Source organism: Acinonyx jubatus, chromosome A1, assembly GCF_027475565.1.
Source record: "Acinonyx jubatus isolate Ajub_Pintada_27869175 chromosome A1, VMU_Ajub_asm_v1.0, whole genome shotgun sequence".
Classification (NCBI taxonomy): domain Eukaryota; kingdom Metazoa; phylum Chordata; class Mammalia; order Carnivora; family Felidae; genus Acinonyx; species Acinonyx jubatus.
In genome coordinates this window covers 175,436,694-175,448,860 of record NC_069380.1, presented here as the reverse complement: position 1 = coordinate 175,448,860, position 12,167 = coordinate 175,436,694, and the positions used below count along the sequence as shown (strand labels likewise).

General features: G+C 55.8%; 1 protein-coding gene across 1 annotated transcript in view; it reads left to right on the top strand.

The window, feature by feature from the left end:
- The window catches only part of FGF18 (fibroblast growth factor 18), a 39,077-nt gene that overhangs the window by 7,238 nt on the left and 19,672 nt on the right, over window positions 1-12,167 (top strand). Inside the window, exon 2 of the mRNA XM_015070501.3 lies at window positions 124-160. Coding sequence (XP_014925987.2) covers window positions 124-160 — 37 coding nt within the window. The remainder of the gene's footprint in view (window positions 1-123; window positions 161-12,167) is intronic.

Sequence of the window (12,167 nt, the reverse complement as noted above, 5' to 3'; positions counted from 1 at the left end):
TGCCTGTGACTCTGTCTGCCCGCCCGGCCGTTCGTCTGACTTTCCGACTGCGTATCGGTCTGTCTGTCCGCGCGCCCCCCTCCTTCAAGTCCCACTGACCACCTCTCCATCTCTCTCCCGCAGGTGTTTACACTTCCTGCTGCTGTGCTTCCAGGTACAGGTATGTGGGATCCTGACTCTGACCTCCCCCTGCCCCTGCCTCTAGGTACAGGTCGACCCCCCTTCCCCGGGCCGCGCCCCCTCCCTGTGCCCCACCCCTACTGGGCGCCGATCCCAGTGCACCTGTTCCCAGGGCGCCAAAGGGCGGCTCCGCGCGCGCCCTGCGCCGGCGGGGGACCAGCCAAGGGCAAGGGGCTGTGCTGCAGGGCTCAGACTGGCGCGGCCCCTGTCGGCCTCGGCTGGGAAGAGATCCCCGGAACCAGCGGACTCACCCGCTGCAATGTGCCCTGCTTCAAGCCCCCCTGCCCACAATCGGCGAGGAGTTTGGACCTGGGCATTTTTCCTGCCAACCGTCCCTTAATATCTCCGCTCGCTCTTCCAAACAAAAAAGCTCCTTTCAGCCGAATGGATTTTGAGTCCAGGGAGAAAGCTTCAGTTGTAAATTACTCTGTGGTTTCAAAGGCGTTTGCAGGAGAGAGAGAGGGAGAAAGAGAGAGCACGCGAGCGAGCGCTAGGAGACTCGGTGAGAGGTAGCAGAGACGGGCTATTGGACTGAGGGGCCATTGCCCTTGAAGCCGCTACGGAACTGGCCACGTTCTGCACACCCTTGCCCAAGGTGGTGTGGCCCTCGGCTTGTTCCCCGCCTTGCTCCCCGCTCGCTTGCTCGCTCCCTGTGAATCAGAAGAGGGCTTGGCGCTCAGCCTGGAAAGCACTTGCTAAAATCTGATCTGTTACTTCAGCAGCTTTCAGACTCGGGAAGGTCTTGGCACGCAGACAGTTGGAACGCGCTGGCTTCCAAAGCCCTGGAAATGAAGGAAAAGCGGGGGGGGGGGGGGGGCAGAGAAAGAGAAGAGGGAAGGAGGGAGCGACTTCAGCCCCGATTAGAACCAGACCAGGGCTGCCTCAGCATGGTTTGGGGGGGGGGGCGGCAAAGGGAAAGGGAATAGGAAGTGCCAGCTGCCCTAGCCCCCCACCCACTTAGAGCTGCAAGGGAGGGGCCCTAGGAGGAGCTGGATAGGGGCCAAAAGAGATTATCTGCCCCTTACCCCCTGGGTTGAAGGCAGGTGTCTGCAGGGTTAGAGAAGATGCTCAGGTTTTAGCTTTTGGGGTTCCAGAGGTGCCCCAAAAGACCCTCGAGCAGGGAAAATGGTGGTTCTCCCAGCTTTACGGCATAAGGAGTGTTGTGAGTGTTGAGTGCTGCTGAGACTCAAGCAGCCTCTCTCAGTGTTTGGTGTGGTGGCGGGTCTGCTTACCTCGCCTTCCACTCCTGGGAGAGGACTCAGCGTCAGGGGCAGCTCGGGGCAGCTAATTGGGGCGGGGGGCTATAAGGATGGATGGATGGATGGATGGGTGGATGGACAGACAGACTGATGGGTTCTCTCCTCCTGTTAGTCAGGCCGGGGTCCCCAGTGACTCCTTGAATCAATATAACTGGAGTCAGTAACTTAAAACTGGCTGTTTGCCAAAGCAGATGTGACCCTATGATGGCGGGGGCAGGGGTGGGAATGGCTGGTGTCAGAGAGCCAGTGCCAGGCATGGCCTGCCTGGTTTACAGCTGAGTCTCCAAGCAGAGGGCAGGTCCCAGGGTCACTCCAGGGGATCTGTTTGTCTTACCTGGATGGGAGCTCTTTTCCCTAAGTGCTGCACCTGGGAATGCGGCCGTGATGAAATGGGCATTGGAGGCAGGGAATGGCTGTGGACTTGGTTGCCCTCCTGGTGCTGGCTGCCCCTTGGTCCTTAAAGCAGGGCCCAGGAGGGTTTGCAGTATGGTCTTTGTATTCTCTGGGGAAGCGTGAGGGAGGGAACCTGGACTCTGCATCCCACCTCCACCTCCTGGCCAGAGCTAGAGCTAGCTTCTTAGGAAAGAGCTGGGTGGGACACCTGGGTTCGGGCTTCAAGCAGGTGATGGCGCCTCCTCTCCCCGCTCTCTTCCCTCTTCCTTTCTTGGCAGCCTTTCCCCATCCGAACTGCCATCAGGCTGATGTAGTTAACCCATGGTCCATGCACCCAGAGAGTATCTAAGGACGGGCTTATGGAGGAGGCAGGCCCCTGAAACGTTGCACCAAAATGGTGCTCAGATGCGCTCACATCTTCGAGAGGACTCTCAGCTCTCCATGGATTTTCAAAAGCACCTATGATTCCCAAACAATAAAGAAACGGCAGGTTTATGTCCCCACTCATGCTTTAGGGACAAAGGTGGAGTGGCCATGAGAGGTAGAGATGAGGGGTGGGAGTGGTAGTTGCTGGGAGCTGAGGTCCGCTGCCTGCTGAGGCGGTGTTGGGAGAGCAGCTACTTCGCTGGCGGGGTGCACTTAGCAGGGGTGGCGAGAGCTCCCTTGGGGCCAGGGGAGGCCTTCCTGCATGGTGGGAAGGGCTCAGGGCTTTACAATCTGGCAGACTGGACCCGAGTCCCAGCTTCCTCCTTCCTCCTTTGTAGACCCCTGTGAGTGTTAGCTTCATCATTTGGGAGATGGGTGGCTTCGAGGCTGAAGTGATACATGCTAAGTGTGGAGAAGGGTTTGGAAACTCTCACCTACCCAGGAGAGTATGTTGTTCTGCTGGGAAATGGACACACCTATGCCCTTCCCTTCCCCCACCTCTATGTTTTGGGGGACTGCTCCAGTCTTAGCATTGGAGTTTCTGGGCTCCTCCCTTCTCCCCAGCCATCAGTCATCAGCCCCCATCTCTAGCCACATTTTCGAGACAGCACAGTCAATGCCAGACACTGCCCTCCCCCTCGCTCCCCCCCAACCAACCATGTGGTGAGCCCCGCCCTGCCCCCTCCCCCCTGCTGGCCACCCCAGGAAGCGGGAAGCTGGGAATTTAATAAAATCCCTTCTCCATACAACTTGGGACACCACGGATAGCTCAAATCGGAAGAATTTTAAAAATTTCCGAGGGGAGCAGGCGGCGTGACCAGTAAATTGCTTTTCTGCACTTGGCTGAGCGCTGACAATGACACCGGGCTGGGCTTTTCACGCAGCTTGGCTGGCACCTGCCTGACATTGTTCCTACCGCCAGGCTCGGCTAGGTCCTGGCCTTCCCCAGACAGGCCAGGCTTGAGGCAAGCCTGGGAAGGGGGGTTTCTGCCACCCAGCCCTTGTCACTCCCAGAGCTCCACTTCCTCCCTCACCGCATGATGTGTTCAAGTTTTGAAGTTTCCTTCCACGCCCCCTCTTGGCCTGACCACCCCCCACACCTGGCTTCCTCAGTGAGGATTTGAACCTTTCTTCTAGTTGGCTACAATAGGAAAGCCAGAGACAGAGTCCTTTGGGATGTGAGGATGATGGGAAGCTATCCTATTGGGTAGCACATTTGATTTCTTAAGGCAGCAACGTCATCCCTCTGTCCATCCAGTCAGGTATTCATTCAACAAACACTTGCTGGAAACCTGCTTCTTGCCAGCCCTGGGAACAACCCAAGTCAGTTTCTGGCCTCAAGATGCACCCAGGCTAGAGGGGAGAGTGCCAGATAAACCTGAGTTCCTTTAATCCTGCCTCCTGAGAAGTGCAGGGAGGCTGGCATATCCAGCCCAGGAAAACTCTAAGGCTCTTGCATCAGGAAGCTTGTTTCCTTCTTCCTATCATTCTTCTTCCTGAAGTAGGAGGGGTAGCATTTCTACTTGACAGTTGGAGAAATTGAGGCAAAGAGTGGGAAGGGGATTTGTTCAAGGCCAATGCCAAGAGTCAAGACTCTGGATTCAAGATTCTGTATGCTTTCCCCGACACCAGACAGACTTTTTCAGAAAGAATACCAAAATTATTCAGAAAGAATACTGGTGGGAAAGGAGAGTTCCAAGAGGCATGCTAGGGTTCCTCAGTGAGAGATTCCCCTGGGATTCTCCTGATGGGTCTCCGTCGTACCAGATGGTCAGAGCCCGGGTAGGTGTCTCCGATGGAAGGCATCTGACTCAGAGTCTGCAGACCCTGATTTTCCTGGAATGTTCTGGACTGAAAGGGTTGCTATGTGACAGGCAGGCACTTTCTCACATCACGGAGGCTAAGCCTCACAACCAGCCTGGCACTAGGGAATTCTACAGACAAGGAAGTGCGGCCCAGAAGCATGAAATAACCTGCCTCTGTCCACTGAGCAGGACAGAGGCAGAGCTGGCTTCGACTCTGGGTCACCTGGCTCTGGGCCCCAGCCTTATTAAACGGCAGCCTAAGGGCTCTGGAGTCCGCTAGCCTGGCTCCCTGTTGTCGCACTGCCTTACCTTTGTTGTATGACCTCGGCAAGTTTCTTAACCTCTCAGGTCTCAGCTTTGGCATGTGTAGAATGGGAAGAAAACAACCAACAAAGCGGTCCCTGCTTCCTAAGGGTGAGAGCAGGGGCCAGTGTGGAGCCTGGTCCTCTGTCCAGGGCTCTAGCCCTAATGCCTCTTGTTTGGGGAGGGCTCCCTGGCCCCCACGCCCCTGTCAGGGTGGTAAGCTCCCCTTCCCCAGGGCACTGTCTCCTCCTGGTGGCCAGGAGAGGGGAGATGTGGATTGTTTCCTTTCTGAGGGCGGGGACTTTCTGGTTCACCTCTGTGTGCTCCGCATTTCTTACCGGGTCCAGTTGCCCCCACTCGCAGACTGGCAGAACACTGCCAGGGATACAGGGACCCCGTATGCCAGGGATACAGCGGTAGTGCTAAGGGCCTTGTCAGGGTGGCCTGGGCTGGGCGATGGCCACCGGGCCTCAGAAAGGGCAGAGGCCTGCTGTCTCCACTTTGGGCCTGAGTCTGGGGACTTGTTCTGAAACGTTGGTGGGTCAGCGGGCCCCTCAGGCTTTAATCAGGCTTGCTGGTAGGGGCTGGGAGGTGTTTGTTCATTGCTCTGACATCTAAATGGCGTCACGCCCATGGGCCATTTAAAATGCTCCAGTGCCGAAGATGGGGCCAAGGACAAGCCTCCCGTGGGCCACAGAGCAGAAACACTCTCAGGACCCCTGGGATCAGTCCTGGATTTGTCACTGGCTCACTGAATGGCCTCCCTCCCTGGGCCTCAGTTTACCCACCTGGGTATCAGTGACGTGAGCTAGATGACTTCTGTGGAGTTTGAACACATGGGCTTTGGCACAGGAGAGACCTCGGTTTGAATCGTGTGCTGCTGGGCAAATTTCTTAACCTTCAACAATTTGCACCTCAGTTTTCCTCATCTGTAAAGCGGGGGCAGTGAGAGATACCAGTTCTTAAGGGTTATTGTGGGGACTAAATGGGCTAATGCACACAGAGTAGCTAGCTGGTGCTCAATAATGTGTAACGGTACTCGTTAAATCAGTTACATGCTCTGTGTGTGCGTTAGGTGGGTACCGTGCTGCAGGGTGCTGGGCAAGGCTAGGAGGGACATACTCCTTGCGTCGGTGACTTCCAGGCTCCTCTTGTCCAAGTTGAGAGCACAGGCTTTGGACTTAGGCCTGCATTTAATCCTCATTGCACCACTCCCAGGCTGTGTGGCCTTGGGCAAGATCCTTAACCTCTCTGAGTCTCTGCCTCCTCATCACACGAGATATAGGGATGATAATACCACTCCCCAAAGGTGTAATTGGAATCATGTCTTGGGCCAAGTATGCAGTAGGTACTCAGTTATGGTGCTGTGCCTCAGTAGCAATCAGCAAACATTTATGGGACATCCGCTGCCTGGGTGGCCTTGGACTGGGTTTTAAAGAGAATGCCAAGAAGGCATCCAAGGCTTCAGTTTTTTCCTCAAAGTGTTCCCTGTGAAGAGACTTTGGGCTGATGCTTTGGGCAGCTTTATTTACCTCCCTCATCCCCATTCCGCCTCTGCCTTGGAACCTCTTTGCACTTTGTCACTGTCACAGGCCCCAGTGTGTTCTCCGTGAGGCTCACAGGGATGCATAGGAGCTCAGGCTCTGGATCTGGCCCACCAGATCACACCCCGCCTTGGCCCCTTGGTAGTCTCAGATTGAGCAAATTGCTCGGCCTCACGGTGGCTCATCTTTGTTGTGGGTGTCAGGGTAGAACCTCCCTCTTGGGGTTGCTGCAAGGGTGAATTGTGATCACCCGGGGGCACAGCACCTGGATCACTGTAAATGTTAAGTAATACGCGCTGCAGCTGGGCATTTGACGTTGGTGCGTCTAGAGGCCTGTTCCTGGAAGTCAAGGGAGGCGGGACCCATCCCGAGGGCCCTACGGCACATCGCACAGACCTGGCATGCAGGATAAATGTTGAGTAAGTGAGTGGAGGGGCCATAGCTTCTCTAGGGCAGGTCCCTTCTGGCACCAGGCATGGGGCAAGGAGACTCAGGACCTATCCCAGCCCTTGGGGACTTGAGAGAAATCAGAGGGGTCTGTGCAGGGGGACATGGGCTGCAGGGGGACATGGGCTCCAGGGTGCCATGGGTACCCTGGGGAAGGGCCATGAAACCAGACTGGGGGAAGAGGATCTGGCCAGAGAAGATGCCCTGTTTGAATCTTAGATTAAGAATAAGGCAGGTGAAGATGGTGTGAACCTGTGTGTACATGTGTGAGTGAATGAGTGTGTGTGTGTGTGTGTGTGTGTGTGTGTGTGTGTGTGTAAAAGCCATTGCAGGCACATGGAATATCTCTAGATGGAAACAGGGAACAGCCTGATATGCTCAGGGGACTCTAAGCCTGTTGGAGCACCAAGTTTAGGAAGAAGGGTGATGTAAAAGGCCATGGTAGGCATTGAATGCCAGAATAAAGGGCTTGTTTCTGGTCGGTATGCATGACCACTCTCCCCACCCACATGCTTTAAGGGACAGGGAAGTGAAACAGGGTTTGAAGGAGAGGGGAAAATAAATAAAAGAAGGGGATGTGGGTCTTTAGGGGTCCTGCCTCCTTCCCCAAGCTGGCTCCAGGGTTGACCACCAGAGGTACTCATATTGACGATCTGTATGGAGAAGGTTGATGTGTGGGGAGAGGGGCTTCTAGTCAGCCACCTTGGGTGGCAGCACCTCCCTCCCATGCTGATGGCTCAGCCCTGCCAATCAATACCTTGGTAGCCCTGGGAGCTTAATGGACAGACTGGGGGTGGGGAAGGGCCCTTTACAACATCACCAACATCACCGTTCTGGCTGGGTTGGGTGTAGGGACTGTGACGAGATAGAGGGGGAAAGCCTGGGGCTGAAGGGGGTGGTGGGAGCGTGAACCTGAGCCAAACTCAGATCCAGAGGTGGGCTCCACCTTCCTCCTCCCTTTTCTGCCTACAGATGCTGGCTGGGGAAAATCCATGGGCTCTAGAGCCAGAGATGGATTCAGATCTTGGCTCTGTCGTTTTGTGTACAACGTGGATGAGTCCCTTGGCCTGTCTGTGTCTCCCTTTGTCACAGGGACAGGAATCATTCTGACCAGCCCAGATTGTGTGAGGAGGAAGGAGACCTTGCTTGCAAAGTGCTTAGCTCAGGCCCCGGCACAAAGCAAGTACCTAGCAAGTGGGAGCCAGTGTTAGTTTCTCCCTCACGAATAATAAGAAGCCACAGAGCACTGGGGCTGGCAGCCACTCCTGGGCCTGAGTCCAGGCCCGCTCTCTAGGAAGAGTTTGTGGGGAGCTGCATTTTGGGACGGAGAGCAGGGCTGACTTTACCCAGGACCACTCCTGGAGGGGGGAATTGAGACTTTGGAGAAACTCTGAACGCCCTCAGCAGGGCTGGCAACATTGCTGCTGGAGGAGGAGGCAGGCGGTGGTGGAATGTGGCCGGAAGTCTGTGGGCTGCCCCTCCTGGGACAGGGAGACCCTCCCTTTCTGGGCAGGCTGCCTGGAGACAGGGGCATGGATTGTATGAGGCCTCAAGGATGGGGACCTGGGCGGGAGGGGGCAGTGTGACCCCATCCTCCTCTTGAGTAGGGGGAGTGAGCTCAAGGCCTTGAGCCCTTTCATGTTTAATCCCTGCTCCAATCCCTGCCCCAGCCATGGCTTGTGGCCAGAACCAGTTGCCATCCTGAATAGAGGTAGAGGCGGGGGTGGAGAGAGGAGAGAGTGAAAGCAGGCAAGGGTGAAGGGGTGGAGAGCTTGAGCTCTAGACTGAGATGGATTTGAATCTGGATTCCTTTTCTCAGTAGTGAGTGTCTTTGGACAAGCGATGTAACCTCTCTAAGCCTCAGTTCCCTCATCTGTAAAGTGGGTACGATAATTATAGAACTCATAGGCCCGCCCTGGGAATCACATAAGATAGTTTACCTCAAGTGATTCTTAGCACAGAGGGAAGCACTCAGTAAGTCGTGGCATGGTTGTTCAGAAAACAAAATACAAGAAAAAAGAAAAAGAAAAAAGTTGTGGCTGTGTTGTCTTTTTCTCTGAGATAGATTTTTTTTAATGTTTATTTTTGAGAGAGAGAAAGAGCATGCACGCAAGCAGGGGAGTGGCAGAGAGAGTGAGAGAGTGAGGAGGGCAGAGGATCTGAAGCAGGCTCTGTGCTGACAGCGGTGAGCCCGATGCGGGGCTCGAACCCAGGAACTGGGAGACCATGACCTGAGCTGAAGTTGGACATTCAACCAACTGAGCCACCCAGGCGCTCCTGAGATAGATATTACGAACAATCCCCATTCTGCTAGTGAGAAAACTGAGGGGTTAAAGAAATCAAACTGGGGCGCCTGGATGGCTCGGTCAGTTAAGCGTCTGACTCTTGGTCGCAGCTCAGGTTGTGACTCACGGTTTGTAAGTTAAAGCCCTGTGTCAGGCTCTGCGGTGAGGAGCCTGCTTGGGATTCTCTCTCTCTCCCTTTCTCTTTGCCCCTTCCCCCGCCAAAGAAATAAACTTAAAAAAAAAAAAAAAAAAGATACCAAACCGAGTGGTGATTCAGGGTGGAGCCAGGTGACCCCAGACGTCAGTTAGTGCGAGTCATTTTGTTGTTGACTACATGTGGTGTGTGCTCACTCGTGCTGTGTGTGTACATAAGTGATGTGTGACCATGTCTGTGGAAGGTGGGGAGATATAGGAAGCCCCCACATGTGTCTTCAGAGCATGAGTGGGTCCATGAGGCCGAGATCTTCAGCCAGAGGGAGCAGTCGTGGCTGACGGATGCGCCAGAAGGAGGGGACCTGGGTTGATGTCTGGAAGCTGGCACTGAGATCACCCCATGGAAGGTTCACCCCAGGTGCTTGAGAGAGGAGGCTCGGAAGGTAGGAGAGGCTAGACTGTAAAGGCCCCCGAGTGGGTGCTGTGGGCGGTGGGGAGCCAGGAAGAGTGTGGGGTAGGAACCGAACTCGCCTTGTGCGTTAGAGAGCTGGGCTCCACTGCAGGCCAGGCCGAAGGCCAGGGGCTCTGTCCCACCAGACACCTTGTCTGTGCCAGGCCTGGGACCTAGGTGGACCCCGGTGCGGGGAGATGTGAACCTGTCAGCCCATTGTTGCCTCTGTGCAATTCCTGGATGGGGGAGTGAATATTTTCACCGGAGCCCCAGCTCTCAGGGCAGGGAAGGGGCTGGCAGGGGGGTGGTAATTGGGAGTCTTGGGCTGCATGGGGACCCCTCTATATGCCATCCTGCTGTGGGAAAAGCTGCTTCGACCCAAAAGGTAATTTGGGGTGGGGAGAAGGCAGAATGACAGAAGGTGCCTTCCTGTGCCTAAGGACACATCCTGTCTGTGCCAGCCCTGCTCGCCTTGTGAGAGCTGTGCCAGTCTGGTTTTGTTCACTGTGCAACTCTTCAACAGCCCAGACGACTGGGCACCTGGAGGGGCGTTAGCCAGCAGACAGCCGCTCTGACTATTCTAGGAAAGGCCTGGAAGGCAGGCCCCCTCTTAGGCACCAGGGCCAAGTGGCCTGCTACCCCATGAGCAGGAGAGGAGGAGGGAGAGATTGGTCCCGAGGCAGACGCAGGAGCCCCGCTTGTCCGCATTCTGGCTCCGTGGCCCTGGAGAGATGCCTCAGAAGTCCAGTGACCTTTGCAAAGCGAGCTCTACCTGGTGCCCACCTCCAAGAGTGGCTGAGGGAATTGTAGGAGGTACCACAGAGGGCTTCGGAGCACAGTGCCTGGAAGGAAGTGCCTAGGAAAGCCTAGCAGCTGATAGCTTTGCAGACGCCCCTTGCCACCACTCTGTTGGGCGTTCTGCTTGTCTGGGTAGTAAGTGGTGGGGCTGATTTTGGCCTCTAGGTTTCCCTCATCCTCACCACAGTCATTTAGCACACATCGGCCAGGCAACCTCCTGGGGCCAGAGCTGGAGACCCCCGGATGAGCTGGACAGGCTAAACTCTGGGGACACTAAGCCATTACTGTAGTGCCCAGAGGCCCTAACCCAGCTGGAGGATGGGGAGCAGAAAAGGCTTCTACAGGAGGCACCTGAGGGCAGGTGTCAGCTGGGCAGAGGGGGCAGGGTACCCTGGGCAGAGGGCCTGACCTGTGCAGAGGCCTGGGGCTCCCCAGAGGTCTTGCTCAGGAAGCCCAGGAGCCTCACTGCCTTTTCAGAAGGATGGACTCTGTGTATGTGTCAGAGGCCCACCCCTGCTACCTCCCTTGGGAAGAATGTGACCACAGAACGTGGCTTAAATGGTGGAAGCTGGGCAAGATGGATTGTTCCCCCCACATCCTGGAGAAGGGCCACCGGATAGCCCCTGCTGACCCTGGGTCACCCACACTGCCTCTGTCCAGTGGGCCAGGGAGAAAATCGTTAATGGGAGGCTGGCTTCTGGGGCAGGGCAGCTCCCCTTGGGGACCCAGGGTAAGGAGATTGGTTTGACCTTTGGTCGATAAGGTCTCCTGTGAGCAGGAGGAGAGTTGGAGGACAGGGAAGGAGGCTGGAGGCCTGCCCTTGGGGGAGGGGACAGGGCCGGGCTACCTCAGGAAGTCATACCAGGAAGGTCGAGGGCCGTGGGTGGGGGGGTCTTCAGGACATGCGCCCACCAGGTGTGAACCTCAGGGGCCGATGGAGCTCTTCCCTCCCTGAGCATCAGGATATGGAAGGGGGTGGGTCCCAGGCGTCAGAGCCTGGCTATGAATGGTGACAGCGGCTGGCCACGGAGAATAGAGGAAGTAAAGCGCGTGCACCCTTGGTGGGCCTTGCACCACTGGCCGTGTGGCTCAAAGCCTCAGTTTCTACATCTGTTAAATGGAGGTGGTAAGCATCCCCATGCTGCAGGGGTGTCTGGAAGGACCGGAAGCAATAGCATCTTCCCAAAGTGTGATTTGCGAGGAGAAGTGCCCTGCGTGTAGGGGCGAGGAGTGTGATCTGAGGGTGTTTCCGGAGAGGATTCACGGTGAGCCTCTTAATGCCCCTTGGGTTCCCTCACTCACACCTACTGAGAGCATACTCTGTGCTAGGCCCTGTTCTAAGACTTCCATGTTTCATCTGCAGGGCAGCCCGTGACGTGGGTGCCACTGTCATCCCTCTCGTTTTCTGTGTGAGGAAACTAAGTACAGAGGGGTTAGTGACTTGCCTGGGGTCTCTTAGCTAGTGAGTGGCGCACCCCTGGGTTTCGAATCTGGGACCTCCTCCCGAACGTGCCAGGGGGCAAGTGGGGCCCAGCCAAGTGGGGCTGAACGAAGGGCTTTGGGGCCATAACTGGGGCTTACTCTGCCGTTGCCTGTACTGTGTGACCTTGTCAGTTTAGCTTTGGGGCCTCAGTTTCCTCACCTGTAATGTGGGATGATACTTCTACCCCGAGGATGATAGTGAAGGTTAAATACTGTGGTCCTGCTGAATTGCTTGTGGGGCCCAGGCCAGCGTCGGAGGACATGTGTAAGTCAGCTTGGGGACAGAGACCCTGGGCCGGGCACGGGGCGTGCGATGAGGAAAACACAGTTCCTGCTCTTGGGAGCTCACAGTTGAGAGGTGAGACAGTTGCTTGGGCAGCCCTGGTCCCTGGAGCCCTGCCCTGGGCTGAGTGGGGCCATACTGTCATGGGAATGGGGTTCTGCATGCCTAACATCGTGTCAGACCTCATGGGCACACAGAACAAACCGAGAACACTGTCCGGGCTTCAAGAATAATTCAGTTCAGATGGAATGGGGCAGATGTACATTTAGGAAAGGAAAGCATAGGAAAACCTAATTTAATACTAAATGGAATGCCAGAACCCCACATCTTTTCAATGTTCATTTGTTTATTCATCCAT